The following is a 26,570-nucleotide window of genomic DNA, read 5'->3' on the forward strand; positions in this document are numbered from 1 at the left end:
TAAATTGATTATAAGAAGTTCATAGGGTTGTTTATAAATTGCTTATAAGAAGTTTATAGGTTTGTTTATAAATTGCTTATATGAAGTTAATAGGTTTATTTATAAACTTCTTATAAGAAGCTTATTGGTTTATTTATAAACTTCTTATAAGAAGCTTATAAATTTTTATAAAAGATGGTTTCTAGGGATTCTAAAAGAATTTTATAAGAAGTTTAACAAAATAGTTTTATAAACTTCTATAAAAGTCTATATAATAAAACCTTTAGAAAAACCTATAAAAAATGACCCATGGCTGTATAAAAATGGTCCAGTTTTTCTATAAAAAAACCCAATAAATACCTATAGAGAGATTCTAAGAAATCTTTTTAGAATATTTTTGTAAGGGGCTACTCACTCAAGTTTTCTGTTCGCGTCATACTATTACAATTATTGTAGTTAAGGATTACGGGTAATGATTTCAGTACTGTTGAAAGCTTTGCTTCGAGGAGCTACTCTCTTACGTTTTCTGTTTGTGTCGCACTATTACAATTATAACACTAGTTAATTTATTGAAGCAAAGATCGTGGGTAATCATTTTAGAAAAAGTAAATATTGAGCATCGAGAGGCTATTCACTCAAAATATTCTGTACGTCTTTTAAGGTTAGGCATATGTTACGGGTAAGTATGAGGTTAGGTTAGGTTATTTGAGCCGCAATATCAATAGGTAAGGTAAAGTTATTTTTGTTCAACCTCTTTATTATCATGTCAGGTATAGTTACGTTTGGTTAGGTTATTTGAACATCAATGGCATTAGAATAGCAAAAAATAGGTCAGGTTAGGGTATGATAATCTATTCGTACTTAATAGGCAAGGCACTTTTATTCCCCCAGTATTTGGATGGATATTCACAAACTCAACTTTCATTTATTTTAAAACAACGTCGTACAAGGAAAACCATAGTCACTGAATCCAGTTGGTAGTTGTTCAAATACATAAAAAAATAAATGATATAAAGACCTAGATCTAACAGACAATTTCCTCGTAACTATTAAAATGTAATTAAGCTAACGACGACTTTGAAAAAAGTGAAAGGTATAAATAACTAAACACTGATTAAAAATTTGAATATCATGCACGTCATCAACACGTTTATCTTATCATTTAACAAATCGCTTTCAAAGGCCTCGGCCGCTTCTAGAAAGATCAGATTCATAATGTCTTCAAATCCAAATTTATCGAAATCTAATTACAAAGGATATCCGCATCACTCTTTCGTGCAAGATTTTGAGTCGGGATTCGATGTTCAATACATGAGTTTATGGTTCGAAAACAACTGGCATCTGAGTCTGTACATCGCCGGAGCGTACCTGCTTCTAATCTTCTCTTTACAAGAGTACATGAAAACGCGAAAACCCTTCAATGTTCGCAAAGCACTTTTGATATGGAACATGTCCGTGGCTGCCTTTAGTACCTGCGGCATGCTACGAGGGATACCAGAGTTGACTTACGTCATAAAGAACTTTGGCATTGAGTTTTCAGTTTGTGACAACACGGCCAATTCGGTGTCTATGTTTTGGGAATTTGCATTTTCAATTTCGAAAGCGTTTGAATTATTGGACACCGTCTTTGTGGTCATTAAGAAACGCCAATTGACATTTTTGCAGGTGGCCCATCACGTTCTAACAATGGTATTTTCCTGGTTCTCTGCATCTGAATTGCCCGCTGCAGGGCGTTGGGTTGTTATCATTAACTATTCGGTGCACTCTTTCATGTACACATATTTTTCATTGAAAGCGGCGAAAGTAAATGTTCCCATTAATGTTTCTATGATTATGACCAGCGCCCAGATTGTTCAAATGGTGGCCTATCTTGTGGTGGCTTCCTTCACGCTGAGGGCCAATTTGATTGGTAACAAATGTAAAAATTCGATGATAGTGTCCATTTTGGGAATTTCATTTGTTCTGTTTTTGTTATATTTATTCGTAAGATTCTTTATAAAACGATATTTAAGAACACGTCCCTCGAACAATTAAAAAATTTAGAAAATACCGAGAGACTTTTCTTTAAATAAATCTTCCTTAAGAAATTCAATATTTGAATTGTAATTAATGTACACTCAGCACATTAATAAAAATCGTTTGGCTGAAAAAATAGTTTGTCTAAAATTTTCCAAAATAATAAAATGCATTTTGACTAACTAACATATATGCTCTTGGTCAAAAATATATCCTCCACACGTCAATAACAAAAAGAAGTGGTAGGCGATAAGAGTTAGTCAGAAATAAATAGATTACTCATTGGACGTAGTGCCAGCCAATCCAAACGCGATACACATACGACATCACAGAAAAATGCGGTAAACTGAATAGATTACTAGGTATATTAAAAACAATAATATTAGTAGTTAAAGACAAATTTTTATCGCTAATATCTTCGTATTTTTACTTGTTTAAAGTGGTTTTCAATAATGGTGGTATTTAAATGTAAAAGGAAAAGGTTAGCTAATAAATCATTATACCTTAAAAGAACTACCTAAAAGGAAAAATATTTAAAAAGATAAATGTTCTCTTATTCCAAAATAATTAGCATTTTATAATTACGGCAAGGTTTTAAAGGATAATTAAATGCTACTCATTTTACAATAAGAGATCATTTATATTTATTTTAATAATTTTCCTCTTATATTTAAAAAGGCAGTTCTTTTAAGGCGTAATGTTCTTTTAAAATATTGTCCAAAAACATTAACTCCATTTCAAACTAAACTCTACACATTACCACCAGGTTGCGTAACAAAAATAATTTAATTAAGAAAGTTAACAATTTAAATACTAATTATATGTAGTAGTTAACGCTTGAACAGATTCAAATCAATGACGGTACGAGACCCCCCTAAATAGTCAAGCTTTCAAATTTATAAATCAGATTTGCGTTGGATCCAAATTGTAACTGCATTCAATATGCGGGGGAAGAGACGAGAGAGAGTGACGTATTCAACATTTGACCTTTCACCGGCGTTATACGACAGAGGTTTACTGGCTAGAGAAAAGGGCTGCCTTCCTATCGGGAGATAAGGCCCTTCTTGAGACTTTTTACTATTAACAGAAGCTAATATAATTTACCTGAGAAGTATATAAATTAAATATTTTCCATGTCCAACGGTACCAAATAATACCGCAATATTTTAGATAAACCTTCTCCTAAAAACCTTTATAATAATATTTACAATAACAGGAATCCATAGATTTCTTTTTCTTGTTACCTATAACTTGCCATTTTCTGGGGTTTTTGCTTCTTGAAATAAAGGGGAGGAGATGTAGAAAGCATCTTCCCTGACGTCATACCTAATGCATTTGAAGGTAGAAGCAGGGATAAGGAAGTTTAGATGGATTGGAAATGATGGCGGGCGACCTGTGGCACCGTATCTCTCCCAGTGTACCTCGCGCACACCCCTACCCTTCGGTAGGCTATTGTTAAGTGCTGCCGCGTAGCGCCATTTAATCTGTATGAGAACTAGCTTCTATTTTTAAAATAGAGGGAGCGCCCTTTACAATTTCGTCCGGTACGACCCTACCTAACCGCTGAGGATGCTGGGAAGACTACAGTGCCATAGGTGGTGGTACAGAGGCAACGCTATAGGTATGGGGGTTTTCCACTCCATTCCTCTCTCCTTCAAGGTAGAAGTCAAGAAACATTGAGGTAGCTATCGACCAATCCGAGCCAAACCCGAAATGTAAAATGTCCTCCTTGTGAACCAGAATCTTATGTCAATAGCCAATCAAAAGCGAGGAAGGAGGAGCGGGTGGTTTAACAAAACTTTCAGCCCTTCCCTTTACCTTCAATCAGATTTTAGTATGCGGTCTTTTTCCGCTTAAAGATTCCAAGCAGAAGAAAGAATCTATACGTATTTCTAAAATCACCCATACAACCCATTGTACTTGGGTCCACGCCCTTTCTCAAAGTCAAATCTCGTTTATTTTGGAGAAGACAGTGAGTAAATTACTTCCTTATGAGATATTATTAGCTTCCGCAATACGCCGCGGAAAATACTTAATATACCCGCCAGAGTCTAGGTCTTAGTTTTCTTCATGAAATTACTAAACCAAGGACTATTGTATATACAGATGTACTATAGCTTAAGTAATATATAAACAGCCATTTCAAATAACAATATTAAAAAAATCTTAGGAATATCAAAATGAAACAGAGCTTTAAAGCTACAAAAGTACTAAATGCATCATAATTACGAAAAATACTTCTACACATTCACTTTATATTATGGAAAAAGGGAATATTAAGGTTCTGTATGATTTCTTAACACATCAACACAAGGCTAACTGCTAACGCGACGCACTAGTGTAACAATGGACGGACACACACAGACAAAAACATAAGACTGCTTTTTAACTCTTTCCGTATTAATTTTGAGTTGCGAAACAAGATTATCCTAAATATTAAAATAAATATAATTAATATTAAACATTTTCTTCGTTAGTTGTTCGCCTTATAGAGCGTTACATCGTTTTGATAAAAAACAATTAAACATTCTTGAGAGACTTGACTAATATTGGCGTTTGAAATGAAGCATACGCCGGTTTCTTCGCCCTACTCAAATAGGTAGTATATAAGGGTGTCGAACTACAGTTTAAAGCAAGAACAACCGCAATTGCGAAAACCTTTGGTGGACAACCCACCCTAGGGAGGCTAGACGTTTCTCGTAACCCTAGCTGATCGCCGCGAATGTCTTAAACCAAACGATGACGATGGAGTAGAAGCCAGGTGTGCAGACTGGTGTCTATGTGGGATGGACAAAAACAGAGACCAGAAGATGGTGGTGTTGGAGCCAGGTGAACAGACTGGTGTCCATGTGGGATGGACAAAAACAAAGACCAGAAGATGGTGGTGTTAGAAGCCAGTGTGTACAGACTGGTGTCCATGTGGGATGGACAAAGACCAGAAGATGGTGGTGATTAGTAGCCAGTATTTACAGACTGGTTTCCAAGTGGAAGGGACGAAGAACAGAAAATGATGGTGATTAGAAGCCAGTATGTACAGACTGGTGTCCGTGTGGGATGGATCAAGACCAGAAGATGGTGGTGTGAGAACTCAAGTGGAGGTGCCATTTCCGTGACTGTGAATACAGTTCGGTAATGGCGAACACGTTTGCTCCGATTTGGAAACTGCGAACGCGGTCACGTGGGTGTAACAACAGACACACACACAGACACACCCACCCCGACACACACACAGACACGGCCGTTACAGAACCTCTCCTGGACTACGTCACACGGAGAGGTAATTAAAAAAAATTGTTGATTTAGATATGCATTTATGCATAAATAGGGTAAAAGTTCCGATGAGATAATTTGGTTAATTTACTGAAATATTCAGCATTCGTATCGCTTCAAAGCGAGGGCTCCGTGGCTTAGTGGTTAAAGCGCCTGTCTTGTAAACAGGAGATCATGAGTTCGATTCTCGTCGGAGCCTCGCTGTTATGTTATTGAATTATTTTTCGTAGCTATTAAATTTTGAAAAATTAAAACAATAGGGTAAAAATTCCGATGAGTTATTTAGTTAAATTACTGGAATATTCAGCATTCATGTCGCTTCAAAGCAAGGGCTCCATGGCTTAGTGGTTAAAGCGCCTGTCTAGGAAACAGGACATCATGAGTTCGATTCTCGTTGGAGCCTCGCTGTGATGTTACTTGAACTAGATTTCGTTGCTATCAGATTTTGAAAAAATTAAAAATAATAGTTGATTTAGATAAGCATTTATGCATCAATACGTAATTCCGAAGAGATCATTTAGTTAATTTACTGAAATATTCAGCATTCGTATCCCTTCAAAGCAAGGGCTCCGTGGCTTAGTGGTTAAAGCGCCTGTCTTGTAAACAGGAGATCATGAGTTCGATTCTCGTCGGAGCCTCGCTGTTATGTTATTGAATTATTTTTCGTAGCTATTAAATTTTGAAAAATTAAAACAATAGGGTAAAAATTCCGATGAGTTATTTAGTTAAATTACTGGAATATTCAGCATTCATGTCGCTTCAAAGCAAGGGCTCCATGGCTTAGTGGTTAAAGCGCCTGTCTAGGAAACAGGACATCATGAGTTCGATTCTCGTTGGAGCCTCGCTGTGATGTTACTTGAACTAGATTTCGTTGCTATCAGATTTTGAAAAAATTAAAAATAATAGTTGATTTAGATAAGCATTTATGCATCAATAGGTAATTCCGAAGAGATCATTTAGTTAATTTACTGAAATATTCAGCATTCGTATCCCTTCAAAGCAAGGGCTCCGTGGCTTAGTGGTTAAAGCGCCTGTCTTGTAAACAGGAGATCATGAGTTCGATTCTCGTCGGAGCCTCGCTGTTAAGTTGCTTGAACTATTTTTTGTAGCTATAAGATTTTGAAAAATTAAAATAATAGGGCAAAAGTTCCGATGAGATAAATTAGTTAATTTACTGAAATATTCAGCATTCACATCGCTTCAAAGCAAGGGCTTCGTGGCTCAGTGGTTAAAGCGCCTGTCTAGTAAACAGGAGATCATGAGTTTGATTCTCGTCGGAGCATCGCTGTGATGTTGCTTGAACTAGATTTCGTAGCTATCAAATTTTGAAAAATTAAAAATAATAGTTAATTTAGATATTTATTTATGCAAACCATGGGGTAAAAGTTCCGATGAGTTAAATTACTGGAATATTCAGCATTCATATCACTTCAAAGCAAGGGCTCCGTGACGTAGTGGTTAAAGCGCCTGTCTTGTAAACAGTGATCATGAGTTCGATTTTCGTCGGAGCCTCGCTTTTATGTTACTTGAACTAGATTTCGTTGCTATCAGATTTTGAAAAAATTAAAAAAATAGTTGATTTAGATATGGATTTATGCATAAATAGGGTAAAAGTTCCGATGAGATAATTTGGTTAATTTACTGAAATATTCAGCATTCGTATCGCTTCAAAGCGAGGGCTCCGTGGCTTAGTGGTTAAAGCGCCTGTCTTGTAAACAGGAGATCATGAGTTCGATTCTCGTCGGAGCCTCGCTGTTATGTTATTGAATTATTTTTCGTAGCTATTAAATTTTGAAAAATTAAAACAATAGGGTAAAAATTCCGATGAGTTATTTAGTTAAATTACTGGAATATTCAGCATTCATGTCGCTTCAAATCAAGGGCTCCATGGCTTAGTGGTTAAAGCGCCTGTCTAGGAAACAGGACATCATGAGTTCGATTCTCGTTGGAGCCTCGCTGTGATGTTACTTGAACTAGATTTCGTTGCTATCAGATTTTGAAAAAATTAAAAATAATAGTTGATTTAGATAAGCATTTATGCATCAATAGGTAATTCCGAAGAGATCATTTAGTTAATTTACTGAAATATTCAGCATTCGTACCGCTCCAAAGCAAGGGCTCCGTGGCTTAGTGGTTAAAGCGCCTGTCTTGTAAACAGGAGATCATGAGTTCGATTCTCGTCGGAGCCTCGCTGTTAAGTTGCTTGAACTATTTTTTGTAGCTATTAGATTTTGAAAAATTAAAATAATAGGGCAAAAGTTCCGATGAGATAAATTAGTTAATTTACTGAAATATTCAGCATTCACATCGCTTCAAAGCAAGGGCTTCGTGGCTCAGTGGTTAAAGCGCCTGTCTAGTAAACAGGAGATCATGAGTTTGATTCTCGTCGGAGCATCGCTGTGATGTTGCTTGAACTAGATTTCGTAGCTATCAAATTTTGAAAAATTAAAAATAATAGTTGATTTAGATATTTATTTATGCAAACCATGGGGTAAAAGTTCCGATGAGTTAAATTAGTTAAATTACTGGAATATTCAGCATTCATATCACTTCAAAGCAAGAGCTCCGTGACGTAGTGGTTAAAGCGCCTGTCTTGTAAACAGAGATCATGAGTTCGATTTTCGTCGGAGCCTCGCTTTTATGTTACTTGAACTAGATTTCGTTGCTATCAGATTTTGAAAAAATTAAAAAAAATAGTTGATTTAGATATGGATTTATGCATAAATAGGGTAAAAGTTCCGATGAGATAATTTGAATAATTTACTGAAATATTCAGCACTCGTATCGCTTCAAAGCGAGGGCTCCGTGGCTTAGTGGTTAAAGCGCCTGTCTTGTAAACAGGAGATCATGAGTTCGATTCTCGTCGGAGCCTCGCTGTTACGTTATTGAACTATTTTTCGTAACTATTAAATTTTGAAAAATTAAAAGAATAGGGTAAAAGTTCCGATGAGTTAATTTAGTTAAATTACTGGAATATTCAGAATTCATATCGCTTCAAAGCAACGGCTCCGCGTCTTAGTGGTTAAAGAGCCTGTCTCGTAAACAGGAGATCATGAGCTCGATTCTCTTCGGAGCCTCGCTGTTATGTTACTTGAACTATATTTCGTAGCTAATAAATTTTGAAAAATTAAAAAAAAATAGTTGGTTTACATATGTATTTATGCAAACAATAGAGTACAAGTTGGGAAACCAAAATAAACCTCTCCGAGTCGAGACGAATTTACTTTCCAAACACAGGTCCACCATGGACGAATTAATACTGAAGGACGGATGGCAGATGGAGAAAGTTGAAAAATACTTGTTGATTCGCCTTCTAGCGGCAGATAGTAGCAAACCGGATAGTGGGGGAATCAACGTTCTAACGAGGGAAGCAGCTAACGTCTTATTATGTTTAGATGGCGCTAGCTTTTTCCGGGATTTAACTCCGCATTTTCATAACCCCCTCCATTTTGCGGCTGTAAGCTTTACATTGGTTGTTTAATCGCTTAGTTGTGGGGGCAGTAATGGGCTGCCATTGGTTCTTCAGTATTACTTCGTCCATGGGTCGACCAGCCAATGAGAAAACCGGAAATACGTAGCTCATATTGGCGGGATATCGCGAAGGCCATTTGTAAAGGTTTAATCGTTTAACATTTCCTGTGTATTCTCATATTTCTAATGAGGACCTAATATCTATCACTCAAGTGTGTGTTTAGCTTTCGGCTCACTCTGAACCGTTAACACCTCTTGTGAGAGTACACGAAACAAGGTCAATTCTGGTTTAAATCTAGGGTATCTTGTTTCATAGACCCAATCGCTTCAACACTTACAGAGAGACGAAGTATTAAAATCCATATTGTGTAGTGTAATCAAAAGTTGCGTTTACACTATATATAAATGTAGTAAAGCTGAACAAAAAAGTAAACACCAAATTTGAAATGTTAATATCAAAAGATGTTCTTGGAATATTGAGATGAAATAGAGCTTTATAGCTACACAATTACTAAAAGAATCGTAATGCCGAAAAATATTTAAAATATTTCCATTTAATTCTACAAAAAGGAAATGTTTTTGTTTTGTAAGAGATCTTATCATCCTACTCGCTTGATATTAACTTTCATATGCGTGTAGTGTTTCGATTCGGATGCAATCTTCATTACTCGATCTATATAAACTCTCACTTGTGTCATTACATAGAATTAAGTTTATTTTAAATAATTAATTACATATAAATGATATTAATTATTTTAATCGCCAGTAAATAACTTTAAAAATAGTTAAATCGTTTAAAATAAAGTTGTTCCTATTATCTTTCGAAACTTTGCTAATATTGACGTTTAAAGTGAAGGGTACCCCTCTTGCCCACTTTTTTCAAATTTTGGGGTATATATACGATTCGTTTCCATTATAATATTAGATAAAAACGCATTCTCGTGAACCGATGGTGGAAGACCTGCCATTGGGCGGCTAGACGTTTCTCGTAACCCTAGCCGATCGCCGCGTATATCTTGAAACCAAACGGTGACGAAGGAAAAGAAGCCGGAATGGACTGACTGGCGTCCATGTGGAATGGACAAAGACCTGAAGATGGTGGTGCATAGAAGCTGGTGTCAATGTGGAATTGACGAAGAACAGAAGATGGTGGTGCATAGAAGCTGGTGCAAGGTGAAATTGACGAAGTTCAGAAGATGTTTGTGCTAGGAAGCTAGCAAGTACAGACTTGTGTCCATGTGGAGTGGACGAAAACCAAAGCTGGTGGTGTTGGAACTCAAGTAGAATAGCCAGAGGAGACAAACCCAAATTTCCGTGAACTGTCAATGCAGTCCGAAAATTGGGATCACGTTCGCTCCGATACGCAAAATGCGAACGCGGTCACGTGGGGCGTGACAGACAGACACACAGACAGACAGACACACAGAAACGGCCGATGTAATACCTCTCCGTGACATACGTCACTCGGAGAGGTAAAAAGTTCCGATGAGATAATTTAGTTAAATTTTTGGAATATACAGAATTCATATCGCTTCAAAGCAAGGGCTCCGTGGCTTAGTGGTTAAAGCGCCTGTCTAGTAAACAGGAGATCATGAGATCGATTCTCGTCGGACCCTCGCTGTGATGTTACTTGAACTAGATTTCGTAGCTATCAAATTTTGAAAAATTAAAAATAATAGTTGATTTAGATATTTATATATGCAAACAATAGGGTAAAAGTTCCGATGAGTTAATTTAGTTAAATTACTGGAATATTCAGCATTCATATCACTTCAAAGCAAGGGCTCCGTGGCTTAGTGGTTGAAGCGCCTGTCTCGTAAACAGGAGATCATGAGTTCGATTCTCGTCGGAGCCTCGCTGTTATGTTACTTGAGCTAGTTTTCGTAGCTATTAGATTTTGACAAGTTGGGAAAACCAAAATATTACCTCTCCGAGTCAAGAGGTCTACTACTACAAACTTATTTACCTAGATATGGAATTATTTCACTTTTATGAAGTAAAAATTTACGAAATATTGAAGCAGTATTCCAAACATAGCGAATATACAGTAAAGCAGACGACATTTTACATCCAATAAGGATAAATCTTGGACACAGGGAAATCAGTCAATGGGGAAAAGAACAGGAAATGAAGTCTACTCTTCAGCTGTTTACCCTATATTCTGATAGCTACATTCGCAACTGGTTTGCAGTGTAAACAATATCGTCTCGTCTCACCTCAACAATATTCTTAGTTTGCCAACTTTGCCAACTTGAATGTTAACGTTAAATAACACCAAAGCTAAATTGTAGCTAGACGCACTAATATTCAATGCGCACCGTAAATAATAAGTCTGTAGCTACTACCCTTTTACCATTAGCCCTTTTACTAATCTAATTGCCACCATGATCTTTTCTTCTATTATAAAATCTTAACCTGATTATTTAATAGTGTATTTAACTTTCGGCTCACTCTGAACCGTCTATGTCTCTTCATTTCAGACACGAAAATCAAAGCCAAAAGTTTACTTCACCTCATATAATAAGTGGAACAATAAATATTGATTAAAATTTTTAGTTTTGCATGTCACAATGATTTAAATTTTTTTTTTTGCTATTGACGCGGAAGTTCAAACCAACTCAAATAGTGCACTTTTGACATTGTCATACTTTAAGGCTAGAAATGTACAGTACAACGATGTTGAATGAATGAATGAATTGTTTATTGTATATTACAACAGTACAATGTACCTGCTAGGTAATATACATTTGCAGCGATTAAACCTGTTATGGGAATATGTGACACCTAAAGTCTTTTTCACACTTGGAGGTTCGAAAACCTTCCAAATTTAATTGTAATCTAATAATCATGAACCTAATTACATCCAATGTTTCCTTACTTTCCCTGTGAACCAATTTGAATATGGTTTGGAGTTTAGTTTCTGCTCTTTAGGATATTGTCAACTGGGATAAGGCTTGTCTTAAGTACACAGGTTAGCTTTTTGCTACACCAAATAAAATAATATATTTATATATATATAATACTATCCCAAAAATACCGAAACCACCCTATTCGAGTGAGAATAGTAAGAACCTTTGCAGACAGTAGTTATTAGAGCGTTTTAAAGTCTGAGCCAAGACTGTCGAAATCGCTACTTATAGTGAGTGAAAGGATTTCAAAACCAACTAGACAAGCCAGTTCTGAACTGATTTGCATGTAATTGTAAACAAAGTTTAACAGAATTGTCACCATAATCAATAAACATTGGGCTTCGTGTTTTTCCCACTACCTAAAAAGTGTCTCAAACCATAATTGAGTCAAAGACCATATTCCCTTAGTTCCCGCTTGTATCAGTCAACAGAAAACGAAACTTGTAAACTCATCAATATTCTAACATGACTTTATGATTAAAATATCCAGTTAATGTTCACGTAAGAACTTACTAAGCGTGTGTCTTAAGCGTAAATTTGAGCTTGTTGAAATTCCACTTGGTAAATCTGCACTGTAAAGTAACGTATATTAGTTAATTCTAGGTGACTCTACACTTTAAAAAATTATGGTGCCTAAATAATGTTGTAGTTTTGTACAATTTATTATGCACTGTTTGTACACCTTGACCGGGTGTTGAAATGGTAGAAAAATAGTGCGATATATTATTAAAACCTTTAGCTATAATGAATGGTGTAAAAAATGGATTCAATAAACATCATTCGATAAAAGGTGCTCAATTCATTAAAATAACACCGTCGACTATATCATTAAATGGTGTTAAAATAACCTGAAAATGGAGCTAATTTTTTAAAAACCATTTGCTTACATATAAAATGTAAAAATAGGCTCAAAAAACTCCGTTTGTTAAAAGGTTTCAAATAATACCTAAATTAAATAAAAAAACACCTTTGAGAACCACAATAAAAGGTTTTAAACTTATTTGAAAGTGAAGCTGAATTGTTTGATGCCATGAAATAAAAGATGTAAAGAAGAAACAACACTTATTAAATAAAATTTAAATAGTGCATCATAGAGTAACTAGAAATGAAGTGAATTAGGACTTAAAATAGGGTAAATAGAGGTTTCAATTGGTGTATTTAAAGGCTTGAAATGTGGGTAAATGTGGACTTGAAATGGGGTATGCATTGCTTTGAACTGGGTAAATGGGGGCTTGAAATACGGTAATTAGGGCTTTGAAATGGTGCAAATAGGAACTTTAATGGGAGTAAATAGAGGTTTGAAACGGTGGTAAAAAGGGGTTTGAAACGGTGGTAATAAGGGGCTTGAAACGAGCTAAATAAAGACTAGAAATGGGGTATATAAGAACTTGAAATGGCATAAATGGAAACTTGAAATAGGATAAATAGGAACTTGAAATGGTGTAAATAATTAAATAAATATAACTGGTATTAGTTAATTCAACCGTCAGTATTTTAAATTAACGGTCGATTAGTCGATTTAAGAAACTTTATTCCTAAAATGAATTTAAACATAGCTATTGTTAACGTTTCACTTCTAGCGAACACCAATTTCAGAACTTCAGTAAATTTAGGGTATATGTAGCGATTGATTCACGTTAAGGAGTAAGAAAATGCACAATTGAGTGAACCTATGGTGGGAGCCCTGCCATTGGGAGGCCAGACGTTTCTCGTAACCCTTGCCGCTCGCCGCGTACATCTTAAGCCTATCGATGATGATGGAGTAGAAGCCAATGTTGCAGATTAATGTCTATGTAGTATAAACGAGAGACCAGTAGCTGGTGGTGTTAGTAGCCAATGTTGAAAATTGGTGTCTGTGTGGTATACACAAAAGATTAGTACATGGTGTTGTTGTTAGAAGCCAATAAATACTGAGGGTATTGAGTGAAAGAATTGGCGGTTAGTCAGCAGATGAAGGTGTAACGACTAGTTAGTAATTGGCGTTAAATAAGAGAGATATAGCAATGAACAAAAGTTTTCGGAATTTCTGTATACTGCGAACGCGGTCTGGAATTTGCGAACGCGTTTCCTCCGATGTGCCATTTAAATTTTAACAAGTTGGGAAAACCAAAATATTACCTCTCCGAGTCAAGAGGTCTACTACTACAAAGTTATTTACCTAGATATGGAATTATTTCTCTTTTTTGAAGTAAAAATTTACGAAATATTGAAGCAGTATTCCAAGCATAGCGAATATACAGTAAAGCAGACGACATTTTACTTCCAATAAGGATAAATCTTGGACATATGGAAATCAGTTAATGGCAAAAAGAACAGGAAATGAAGTCTACGCTTCAGCTGTTTACCCTATATTCTGATAGCTACATTCACAACTGGTTAGCAGTGTAAACACTATCGTCTCCTCTCACCTCAACAATATTCTTAGTTTGCCAACATGAGTGTTAACGTTAAATAATACCAAAGATAAATTGTAGCTAGACGCACTGATAGTCAATGCGCACCATAAAGAAAATAAAAACTCTGTAGCTTAGCCCTACTAATCTAATTGCCACCATCATCTTTTCTTCTATTATAAAATCTTAACCTGATTAATTAAGAGTGTATTTAACTTTCGGCTCACTCTGAACCGTTGATGTCTCTTCATTTCAGACACGAAAATCAAAACCCAAAGCTTACTTCACCTCAGGCCTCAATTATTTACTCTATATTTCACTAAGCTTATTGCAAGTAATACTAGATATGCCCGCCGGAGTCTAGATCTTAGCTTTCTTCATGAAATTACTAAACCAAGGATTATTCTATATACAGATGTAGTATAGCTTAAGTAATATATAAACAGCCATTTCAAATAATAATATTAAAAAAATTCTTTGGAATATCAAAATGAAACAGAGCTTTAAAGCTACAAAAGCACTAAATGCATCATAATTACGAAAAATATTTCATCATATTCACTTTATATTAAGGATAAAGGGAATATTATGGTTCTGCAGGATTTCTTTACACATCAAAGCAAAACGAATTTCTAACGCAGCGCACTGCGGCACTAGTGTAATAACGGACGGACACACACAGACAATAACATAGACTGCTTTTTAACTCTTTCCGTATTAATTTTGAATTGAGAAACAAGATTATCTTAAATATTAAAATAAATATAATTAATATTTAATATTTTTTTCGTTAGTTATTCGCCTTATTGAACGTTACATCGCTTTAAAAAAGAACAATTAAACATTCTTGAGATACTTGACTAATATTGGCGTTTGAAATGAAGCATACGCCGGTTGCTTCGCCTTACTAAAATAGGTAGTATATAAAGGATTCGAACCGCAGCTGTAGATAAGAACATCGCAATTGCGTGAACCTTGGAGGAAGACCCCTCCATTGGAAGGCTAGACGTTTCTCGTAACCCTAGCCGATCGCCGCGTATGTCTTAACCTTAAGGATGAAGCCAGGTGTACAGACTGGTGTCCATGTGAGATGGACAAAAACAAAGACCAGAAGATGGTGGTGTTAGAAGCCAGGTGTACAGACTGGTGTCCATGTGGGATGGACAAAAACAAAGACCAGAAGATGGTGCTGTTAGAAGCCAGGTGTACAGACTGGTGTCCATGTGGAATGGACAAAGACGAGAAGTTGGTGGTGTTTAGTAGCCAGTAAGTAGAAACTGGTGTCCATGTGGAATGGGTGAAATACTAGAAGATGGTGGTGTTTAGAAGCTAGTAAGTTCAGACTGGTGTCCATGAGGGGTGGACAAATGAACAGAGTTGTTAGACAGGCAATGGAGTAATAGCCTGTAAGTGGAATACAATTTCCGGGACTGTAAATGCGGTCTGGAAATTGAATACACGTTTGCTCCGATTTGCAAACTGCGAACGCGGTCACGTGGGTATAACAACGGACAGACGGACAGACAGACAGACAGACAGACAGACACGTCGAAATTAGAACCTCTCCGTGACATACGTCACTCGGAGAGGTAAAAATCCGCTAAAACATTTACAACTCTCAAACCAAGATTGAGATATAATTAGGAAAAGCTATTTTATTAAATACTAAAGAACAATATTTTGAAAAGAGTAGTAATGTTATTTTCGAAGTAAATAAATGTAAAGAGCAGTTTTTTCGAAAGGGCATAATATTATTAGGAAAGTCAATGAAGGCAAACAAAAATATTTTGGAAAAGTCGTAACAGAAACACATTAATTTCAAAATATTACTAGCCTATCACAAACCCAACCAAATAAAACCTACCTTAACCCAACCCAACCCTATACGAATAAAATTAGAAATTTATCAAACTGAATGGCAAAAACTAGAGTCAGTGACACTACCAATTAACAATTCCAAAGCATAAATTGTTTCGTTTTTGCAAATTTTTGCCAATATTTACACTTAGAACTATTAATTATTACGTAAACGTATTTTTACCTTAGAAATGAATGAAATTGAACGAAATAATTAGAAATAAGTCAAAGTTTATATTGATTATATTTTCTTACCATCGAGTATTCGAACGCACCATCCATTGCTCCGATGTTGAACGCTTTATTCTCTACGCCACCGCATCGCTGAAGCCTCCAGTGTTTTATACAATATTGATATTTTATTTTTTTACTATGTAAAGGGAATATGACCGAGAGATTTTGTCTAGAGCGTTGGGGGATTTCTTCAATAGAGTGGGTGGATTTTGCAAAAAGAGTTTGGGAATTTTGTACTCTTTCCTAGGATGGCGGGGGGGGGAAATGGCTGTAGGATTTTGTCTTGAGAGATGGTTGATTTTTTGTACGTTTCAAAAATGGAGGATTATGACCCGGGGGTCATTTGTCTTTGGGGGTGTTTAGTTTGTATATCAATATAATATAGACGGGCCCTGGTCGGGTCCTGATTTTTCTAAAGGCGCGGTCAGACACGAAATTTGAGCATTGGCATAAATACAACTCAGTCTCACAAGTTTCGGGTGGGAAATTAGAGGAACTAGGGTGCGATGTTCTAATCCCCAAAATACGGTTATAGACCATTTTAATGTAACTAAAATGAAAATACTAGTGGGTAAAACTTAGCCTTCCATCTCCCATTATGGCGCCCGTGCTTTACTCTATTATTATTATAATTCTTTTTTGAATTATATTCATTACGGCATAAACCGGAATACGTGCCAGCTTGCCAACCCTTTACCGCATTCCAAACCCCTATTCATATCATATCAAACCACTCATTACCTTCGATTCAAGCCCTTATTCACCCTATTTCAGGATCATATGCCTAATTAACAGGAATATTTATAGTCGTGTTCAGTGGGACTTCAATATCTGTGCTTTTGTGTATGTACACGTTGAAGGCTTTCCGAATAAATACGACTATGTAAGTTAATGGTATTGAAATAAATCTCTCTTAGTAACATTTAATGGAGTCATATTGCTGTTAATAAAGATCATGTTTTTGCTTCTTAAAATACCACTTTAAAACCTTTCTTTGTTTTACACAACGAACGTGAGGTTAAATATCGAAACAAATATTTAACACCTGTTTCACTTCATTTGGTTTAGTAATGTGACATATGTGGCGTAATTTTGCCTACTTTTAATAACTTTAAACCAAGGAATAATATAGGAAGTTCAACAGAGTGCCTGTAAAAGATGATAAAAAGCACTATAAATGCCAAATATTTATTTTATAGTTGCAAATAATATTCGTGAATGGCGTGATTTAATCATAAAAATGGTGTTATAGTACACCATAAATGGCGTAGTTTTTGGCACCGAAAAGGAAAGCATATACGGTGTTTGAATGCACTAGTATTTTTAGAGTGTATCAACAGTAACAGTACATTGATAAGAAGCATCCATCATATACCGGTAATTTAAGCGGCAGAGGGGATATCGTTACATATTTCCAATACGGATGCACGTTGTTAACTATTAAGACTTGAACACCAATTACAGATAACCAACAATTCATAACAAATTTTATTTTAAAATTGTTTATTTTTTTTTAAACTTGAGCGATTATGGGAACTGTTTAGGATTTTGAATCTAAAGCTACCTTTGCAAAGAAGCGGATAAGGCGAGGGAAGCTAAAAGCTGAAAGAGGTCTTTAAAGGATGCTTATTTTGAAGGAAACCAGTTTTCAGATTACGAACCCACTCTTATCTTCCCACCAGACCTTTTGCAAATGAGAAGTTTGAAGAATCTGGTTTAATGTTTAATTAAAAACAAGAAATCGGTCGAAGTAAAATTCCGACTTTTAACAAGGAAGTTTTGTTAGTGGTCAAACCGAAAGAAGGAATTAGATTTTCACACTTGGTTTTATCTATGATGAACTTCACTATAGTATTAAATGTACTACCTCAACACGAAATGGTCAATTCGCACGAAAACTAGATTTCTATTTTCCTTCCTATTTACCGCTATCCTTATTGCTCAGTGAAATTCACGTGGGTAGCGGCTGAAGCTGTTAAATCAAAATGAAATTAATCTTTGAGCTTGGTTTAAAAAGACCTGCTTTAGTCGTCTGCTTTTTAAATCACCTTTATAACACCAAACTGATGTTGCTATCCAGCTTTTTTGCAGATTAAGGTCTCTTATTTCCGCTTCTTTGCGAAGGTAGCTTGAGAGTTTATTGGGATTGTTAAAATTTTTAATCTGGGCGATTTTTGGAATTGTTTAGAACTTTAAATCTGAGCCATTGGAATTGTTTAACTTTTAATCTAAAAATTGATGCCATCAAAAATGTCGAAAGTAATGTTTTGTTTATGCTTGTTTAACTTAAGGCAACAATTTCCGCGGAGATCGTCATGGTATTCACCCTAGACGGAAATAGATGGAGTCGAACATCCCCTCCCTTAAAGTTGTGGTGGGAACACACCAAATATAATGAATGCTCTTGTTAACTTAGACTCGACAGAACGGTACGTAGAAAGCGAGCACGGGACAAAAGGAGTAACTTGCCCACACTGCTTGCCAATAGGAAAATTTCTCCTCGTATTGAGGTGAATTTCATGACGAACGCCTCTGGAAAAGACGATGATTCGTTTAACAGCTGATGTGTTTTCTTGGCTTTGTACATAGTTTATTCTGGGTTTTTTTTTGTATGAGTTAGAACAAACACTTGTTTCATGCAACTTTTATTTTTCAATTGAATATATCTTAAAAGTCCATGTTTGTCAAAATGTGTCGTTCTTTATACATATACAAAGAACAACAAGAAAATTGTTTACTAGATTAAAATATTCCACATCGGCAAAACTAACCGACAAGCAGAAATGAAATTAGCCTTTGTAAATTTGTAGGGATGTAAACAGAATGTATCTTACTGAGCGTTACAGTTTGTTACCAAATTTGAAAATACCATCAAACAGTACCCTAGTAGCACCAGTCTCCCGGTAAAAAGCCAGTTAAATGCCGAACAGTTAACTTACCAACGCACCGGCTATGACATGCCTATTTCGAGAATTCTCCAACCCAAGTTGCTAACTTGAAGTTTAAGTTGGTTGTACGAATAATTTCCAAACATTGGGCACAATGGTGTTTTCAATACGAGCTGCGAACTGTTATAATGTTAAAAAGTTCTCTACACCGTTACTCTTCCAACTCTTGTCCACTTGTCGCTAAACCTTCAGAAAACTTTCCAAAATACAAGAAAGTGTTCAATTGTGCGATATTGTGAGTTTGTGACATTGGAAAAGCATTACAAGACCAACAGCCATTGCAATTTAAAACCTAACTGTTTTGTTTCAGTTGGTTCATACGCGCCAAGGATTGAGAGGTAAACAAACACGTGACGAAGAAAAGACGTTTTCGTCTGTGATATGTGGCTTTTTTCAGCAAATGCTGTTTATTCGTGATGTCATATCAAGAAAAGAGTATTTTTATATCTTATGATACACATGGCAAGAGTTTAAACTATGGATGCACCGATATTTGAGGTTTCCCGATAGTCAGAAATTATCGGTTTTGGTTTGTGTTTCCATCGCAATCGTTCCGGGTCAAGTATCGACCATTCCTAGTTGCAACCGTTAATTTTTGGAGTTTGGTATAGTGACAATCCAAATTAGCACAAAGTAGTCTAAATTTCGGTGGTAAGTGATGGAAAGGTCCAAAAATGCTACCTTTAGTCCAAAATTGGATTCCTTCGATTCTGGGTGCTATAACTATCCAAATTTGCACAAACTAGTCCAAATTTGGATGGTGAGTGATGCAAGGGTCCAAAAATGGTAGGTCTAATCTGCAAATTGATTCTTTCGATTCTTGGGGCTAAACTGTCCTTACTAGCTCAAAATAGACGATCTAGACCCTAACAAAGAAGGGTTAGTGTAACATGAAAAGTGTAAAGGTGAAACAGGGGGCGTGAAATACCATTTGAGGACTCTTTTGACTTCCTACTTTGGCCGCACCTGTTTTAAGACCGTGGTTTTCGTTTTTTCACTGAACAGTAAACACAATAATTAATATTAATTGTATTTAATAAATTATTTAAGTACAATTAGGGGAAAAAATATTACCTCTGAGTCAAGAGGAGGACTGCCTACATAATTATTTATCTAGATATGCAATTATTGCTCTTTATTAAAAAGCAATATCAGAAGTTAACACAAAGACAGGCGCGTTAGGCACAGAGCCTCTTGGTGGCATTCGTCACCCGGAGAGCATAGGCGTAGAGTTTCCCAAATTTTTGGTGGGGCCCGGCCCAACTGGTATGAACCAATACTTAAATAGCTTCATGCATGATTAGGGTTCGAAAATTACGGTAATTTTGGAAAATGGTAAATTACCGTTCATGGTAATTTACGAAAATTCAAAAATATATTATATTGATCCTTTTTAAGCTAAATAATGAAAAATACCACTTCAACGTAGCTAGAGCTCTTCATTTTCTATCCATTTTCGACAAATTGGTGGATAACCGATTGTTTATAAACCAAGTTGTGGATATAATACGTTTTAAACTGGAAGTTACGTGGATAATTTTCGAGTATGGATAAAGATAAAATGACGTAGTAAATGGATAGATAATGCCGAGCTCTAGTAAATGTAGCTATACTTTAAATAGCTTAGTACCTTAAATTATTTAAAAACCAAGTTTTGATGTTGGCTCCTCAAAATCTTTTTGAACAGCAACAATATGGGTATCGGTACCGATTTTTGGCTTAACCGATATATCGGTATCGGTTTTAAGTTTTAACTGGTATCGGCGCAACTATAGAGATGGACCGATACAGATGACATATCGGTACTGATATTTGGCTAAACCGATATATCGGTATCGGTTTAAACTGGTATCTGCCCATCTCTAGCTTTTAGACCATTTTCCAAGAGAAAGAAATGAGAATTCGGTGGTAAATTACCATCGTGGTAATTTACCAGTGTAAATTACCACGGTAATGACCAGCGTTATTACCGTTTTCGTAATTTACCCGAGAAAATCGTAAATTACCGTTACCCTGGTAAATTACTGTGTAAATTACCATGGTAATTTACCGATTTAGAACCCTATGCATGATGCTAGCGTAGGATGTATATAAATTCTTAACGAAGATTAAGTAATAAATTAAACTTACTATTATAATATATAATATATTATATAGTATGTTTATTTAGTATATCTATACACTATATTTTTTTCTTAGGATAATTTAGGCAGTTTTAAAACAAATGTCACTATATTTACGCAGTAAAATGGATATAGAGTCTAGAAAATGTAAATAACCACATTAAAAGAGAAACTAGCCCATCCAAATTGACAGCGAACTTCCTAAAACCATTCTATACCCCTATATCCACAGTGCACATTGAAATATCTGGCCACTAAAGTATTTTCCAAGAACCCAGAAACATTTCTCGCTTATTTAGACCCCAAGCAACAAGACCTTGAGTGGTACCTGGCCCAAGAAACTTCTAGAACATTTTTTTACCCTTAAACTGACCAATCCGTACTGGGTCCCAGACCTAAATATTTTGCCTATTCGCTAATAAACATGTATATAAGTCATGGATATAGTCCACTATTCGCCAAACCAAAGTCAATCAACAAACGTCATTGTCCCAGAGATCCTCGCGAGAAACTAGTAGTTATAAAAACGAAGTCCCTCTTGTCCCACCCTCAGTCGATACCTGTAACCCTTAAACGAAACCCTGTCGGCTCATCCATGGAAATCCTTAGAAGGACGGAGTATTATCGTAATCGAAATCCTTAATTTTTATACATTTTGAACCATTAAGTAAGTTAGTTTCATCTAAAATAACCAACCTCGCAGTTATTAATAAAATAACACACACACTTTTCTGCTGTTACTGCACTGGAAATATCAAGGAAATATCTTTGAATGAACCAGGCAGTGCCACCCAAATCGGTTTGCCAAAAGTTATTTGAACGCTTGTGGATTTGAGCCTCTTTGCATTGCCATACTGATACTTAAAATAAGAAAATGCTTCTAGGAATATTGCCAGTTAAATGTCGCGCTGTACCTTAAACAACAAAAGAGTACACAAACGTATGATCATATTTCTTCATCACGGTTCCGAAATGTCGGTGTATCCCTGATGGAAATATCCGAAAAAATAGCAACAAGAAGAATTTTGAAATACTTTATTACAGTTAATTCTTATTTACTAGTAAGTATCACTGGTTAATGATCTCACAATTCGAAGAGTTCCTATTGGTATTTCTCCTCATCGTGATGAAGACTAAAAATCGAAAGTCATGCCGGATTGGTCTCTTAACTACTTTAAAAATGGTTCAAGTACTCCTGAAGTAGTTCCAACGTCCGCGGACGTTTGGGAAATGGCCATAGATGAAGCTGAACTCAATGAAGATGATCCTCAAGAAATGCAATGGGCTAATTTGAAATCAGAGCCACTGACTGAATACAATAATGACAGGTTTGAACACACAGAGAATATGCCAGTTGAATTGTTGAACAATCATTTTAAAAGTGAGGAAGATACCAAAGTTAACCCTCTTGGGTATTGTAGTAATGATCCTTACCGGCACTTCTTCGTTCAATCCTGCAGCTTATCAGGAAGAGATTTTTCATATTCTATAATTTAACATGCTAACTGGCAAACATGTACCCAACGAGTCCTGATGTTAAACATATCATGAAAGGGCTTGAGATTCTTAACTCGGTCGGTCAATGTAATGAAGTTCCTCTGGACGTTAATTGAGTTCCAACCACACGCTGTTAAAAAATGTGTTCCAAAATTAGATGTAAATGGATCCAAACGGCTGACTCTGAGACAGCACAGTTGTTCGTCTATTTTTGGATAACGTAACAAGTGTCCAAAACGGGACGATCGAATGATAAGCCAGATTTGGAGTCACATCCAAAATTGGATCGAGAATCATTTATTAAGGGATCAACTATTATCCAGAATTGCTTAGGATAATATAAATATTTTACGCAAGTGGACAAAAATTAACTCGTATCGTCCCAATATTGGACTAATATCAAGCCCATATTGCAGTAATATCTAACCGATAAAGGACACCAGTCACACCAACATTAGACAAATTTCTAACCGATATTGCAATTACATAGAGCCCATATCGGACTGATATCGAGCCCATATTGGACCGATTTCGAACCCACATTTGACTGATATCGAGCCCACATCGGACTGATATCGAGCCAACATTGGACTGATATCGAGCCCACATTGGACTGATATCGAGCCCACATTGGACTGATATCGTGCCCATATTGGACTGATATCGAGCCCATATTGGACTGATATCGAGCCCATATTGGACTAATATCGAGCCCATATTGGACTGATATCGAGCCCATATTGGGCTAATATCGAGCCCATATTGGGCTAATATCGATCCCATATTGGACTGATATCGAGCCCATATTGGGCTAATATTGAGCCCATATTGGACTGATATCTAACTGATATTGGACAGATATGAAACAATATTGTTCTGATATAAAGCCAATATTGCAGCTATATGTTTAAGTGACGTTCATCACAGAGAGGTTCTGTTATCAAGGTGTCTATCTGTGTGTCTGTCTGTACGTCCTTACACCCCAGTAGACCGCTTAAGCCTTTTCCCAATCTGAGCAAAAGTATTCTTTTTTCTGGACCACATTCACAATTCACGGAAATCTGCACAATTGCAATCTACTTTAGACTAAAGAAACATTTGTTCTTGCCTCTATTATATGGTCTCTCATCATACTCTGGGGGTCAAACGTCAAGAATAGCTAGATTCAAATGATGTTAGGTTAAACGTTTCTTAAAACGATATAACTAGAAGTTTGGCAAGTAACTCGCGATAAAAATATTTAATATCAAATATATTTCATAAATAACTTGTGGAAAACCTCATGTAACTGAAACCTCTCTTGTCAAAGTTAATATAGGACAGGTAAGGGAGATCGCGTATGAAGCCGAGACACTGTATACATTTCATAGTTTATATAAAGCGAGTAATTAAGATTTCACTCCACAGTATTACCACTGCCATCTCTAATTAGAGAAGGCAGTGGTATTACAAATCATGAACCTTTCCAAAGTTAATATAAGACGAGTATTGAAAATTTGAAATCAATAGTTAATAAAAACGAATAACATAAGACGATTTGGGATAAATGATCAAATGCAGTTTCAAGTGTGACTCTCTGTAAAGACAAGTGGATTTTTATCTCTCCGGCATAGCCGTAGAGTTCTATAGGCCCGTGGGGCCCGAGACCCTCCAAAAACCTTTGAGGTGGCCACGGGCCCCACCAAAAATTTGTCATCCATAATACCGAAATCATGAAGATAGTAATCTCGTAAAAATTATTTTTATGTATATCTAAATGCAAAATCCATTAAAACCACCACAGAGGACTTTTTTCCGAAGAGAATTGTTTTATTTTGTTCGGTTAAAATATAAAAAGTTTAGTTTCTATGAGAATGTTTTGTAAATGGTTGAGAGTGAGGTGACCGGTCAAGGCAGAAGCATCTAGCAGCCCATCCCAGTTGGCTGGCTTTCATGGTCTTCACGTCAATTAAATTTAGATGCTACAACAAAAAGGTAGACTGTTGATACAAATAACGGAGGGAATGAGGGATATGATAGAAAAGTGCAATTGGTCTTCAAAAAATCACCTACTTTAAGCATGCTCTAGTCTAGTGCGACTTTAATGCCTTGGATCTAATGGGAAGGTTCATAGCTCGTACGATATATTATGCCGTGTAAAACGAATGTATGTACCAAATAAGGCCAAGTCAAGGATGATGAGGAGGATACGAAATCGAAGCGAAATAGGCCCGAGAACTATGGAACGGCTTAGATCCGGTGGGACGCAAAAATGGTAGAGGAATACTCGGAATAGAACTTCAATTTGTCCTTGAAAGGGGAAAATAAGAGGACGCGCGTTATAGACTCCCTCTAAAATATACCTCTGCCCCGGGCGCTTCCGTATGTACGTGAAAAGGCTGGAGCTGCTCATCCCTCTTAAAACGTCTAGCATCATTGGTAAGGCTTAGGGTTCGAAAATTACCGTAATTTTGGAAAATGGTAAATTACGCCGTAATTTACCGCGTAAATTACCGTTCATGGTAATTTACGAAAATTAAAAAATTAAATTATATTGATCGTTTTTAAGCTAAATAATGAAAATATCACTTGAACACAGCTATTCTTTTTATAGCATAGTGTTTTACAATATTTAAACACCGAGTTTTGATGTTTGCAGCTCAAAATACTTTTGAACAGCAACATGCACTTTCTTCTTCTTACCAATTTTGCGAATTTTTGCTATTTCACGTTTTTAAAACAAAATTCTAGAGAAGGGCCGATAACAGTTTAGTCAAATTTCGGTGCCGATATATCGGTTTAGTCAAATTTATGTGCCGATATTGGTATCGGTATGGGCCCATCTCTAGAAAATTCTAACAACTACAGCTTTCCAGCTAAAGCAAACGAACTCGACAACAAGAATAGACGAGAAAATCAAATTTCATTTCCTTAATCAAATTTTTCCCACGCTTGCCGTTCAACCTTTTATGACTTACTCATATATCATGGGAAGAAATAAGTGTGCTTGCACGGGTAGAGCAAAATATGGAGCTTTAGGACCATTTTCCAAGTGTTAGAAATGAAAATTCGGTGGAAAATTACCATCGTGGTAATTTAACAGCATAAATTACCACCGTAATTACCAGGGTAATTACCGTTTTCGTAATTTACCCGAGAAAATCGTAAATTACTGTTGCCCTGGTAAATTACCGTGTAAATTACCATGGTAATTTACCGATTTAGAACCCTAGTAAGGCTCGGCGAGAGCCAACGCCACAGTTTAGATAAAAAAATTTCAAACCGTTTTTTGCGGCACAAGTACAGATTAGTCATGGGTTAAGTCGCCTTCACAGTTTTCTAGGTTAGTGAGAACGAAAAAGAACCGAAAACCTTTTGCGGAAAAAGCCCCGTTGGTGGGCTCATCTCATCTAGAAAAATCGAAAATCTGAAGGAGATTATCAAATGTTAAGCCTTGGCTGTTAATGGGGGAAAATAGATTAGTGGCTAAATGTGCGCATGTTTTGGTTATTATGAAGGTTTATCAACTGAGTAAATTTCCCCCTTTTCCAAAATATTACTCAATTGGATATGTTTTAACCTGAAATTATTGCTTCTTTTCCAAATTATTCTAATTAGATTGTTTATTGTAACCTCTTTCCACAATTTGTTATTTTATCTCATTTCTATCCTATTTTCTTCTCTCAAATATTTTTCGCTTTTTTTCATCGTTTTCTTGTTTAATTAATTCTTTCATAGAAAACATTTTCAAGATAACGATACACCATATTCACCGTTTTAAAAAACCCGCGTAAATAATTTCAAAACCGTGACCCCAGCGCCCCCTTTTTTGATTGGCTCTTGGCATCACGTGGTACGGCGCTGAAGCTGAAAGATCAACCTCGGTTTGATCTT

General features: G+C 36.1%; 1 protein-coding gene and 10 non-coding genes across 11 annotated transcripts; all 11 read left to right on the forward strand.

Annotated features, from left to right (window-relative positions):
- The first annotated feature begins 1,110 nt into the window (after positions 1 to 1,110).
- Positions 1,111 to 18,031, forward strand: LOC149697725 (very long chain fatty acid elongase 6-like). Its single transcript, XM_089867235.1, has 2 exons — positions 1,111 to 1,888; positions 17,868 to 18,031. Exons 1-2 carry the CDS (start codon positions 1,111 to 1,113, stop codon positions 18,029 to 18,031), a joined length of 942 nt encoding a protein of 313 aa, XP_089723361.1.
- Positions 5,392 to 5,464, forward strand: TRNAT-UGU (transfer RNA threonine (anticodon UGU)). Its single transcript has one exon. It is a non-coding gene; the product is annotated as a tRNA-Thr (tRNA).
- TRNAP-AGG (transfer RNA proline (anticodon AGG)) lies at positions 5,596 to 5,668 on the forward strand. Its single transcript has one exon. It is a non-coding gene; the product is annotated as a tRNA-Pro (tRNA).
- TRNAT-UGU (transfer RNA threonine (anticodon UGU)) lies at positions 5,831 to 5,903 on the forward strand. The gene has a single exon. It is a non-coding gene; the product is annotated as a tRNA-Thr (tRNA).
- TRNAP-AGG (transfer RNA proline (anticodon AGG)) lies at positions 6,035 to 6,107 on the forward strand. Its single transcript has one exon. It is a non-coding gene; the product is annotated as a tRNA-Pro (tRNA).
- On the forward strand, positions 6,270 to 6,342 carry TRNAT-UGU (transfer RNA threonine (anticodon UGU)). The gene has a single exon. It is a non-coding gene; the product is annotated as a tRNA-Thr (tRNA).
- On the forward strand, positions 6,943 to 7,015 carry TRNAT-UGU (transfer RNA threonine (anticodon UGU)). Its single transcript has one exon. It is a non-coding gene; the product is annotated as a tRNA-Thr (tRNA).
- Positions 7,147 to 7,219, forward strand: TRNAP-AGG (transfer RNA proline (anticodon AGG)). Its single transcript has one exon. It is a non-coding gene; the product is annotated as a tRNA-Pro (tRNA).
- Positions 7,382 to 7,454, forward strand: TRNAT-UGU (transfer RNA threonine (anticodon UGU)). The gene has a single exon. It is a non-coding gene; the product is annotated as a tRNA-Thr (tRNA).
- On the forward strand, positions 8,065 to 8,137 carry TRNAT-UGU (transfer RNA threonine (anticodon UGU)). Its single transcript has one exon. It is a non-coding gene; the product is annotated as a tRNA-Thr (tRNA).
- TRNAT-CGU (transfer RNA threonine (anticodon CGU)) lies at positions 10,519 to 10,591 on the forward strand. The gene has a single exon. It is a non-coding gene; the product is annotated as a tRNA-Thr (tRNA).
- Positions 18,032 to 26,570: the final 8,539 nt, after the last annotated feature.

The sequence above is a fragment of the Phalangium opilio genome, unplaced genomic scaffold, assembly GCF_054372755.1.
Source record: "Phalangium opilio isolate 3A_F unplaced genomic scaffold, DU_Popi_V2 ptg000019l_1, whole genome shotgun sequence".
Classification (NCBI taxonomy): domain Eukaryota; kingdom Metazoa; phylum Arthropoda; class Arachnida; order Opiliones; family Phalangiidae; genus Phalangium; species Phalangium opilio.

Excerpts from the sequence above, each read along its gene's own strand:
- LOC149697725 (XM_089867235.1), top strand. The coding sequence starts at position 1,111 with ATGCACGTCATCAACACGTTTATCTTATCATTTAACAAATCGCTTTCA. Across the intron at positions 1,889-17,867 it reads GCTGAGGGCCAATTTGATTG|AAATCGGTCGAAGTAAAATT; the intron begins GTAACAAATGTA and ends ATTAAAAACAAG.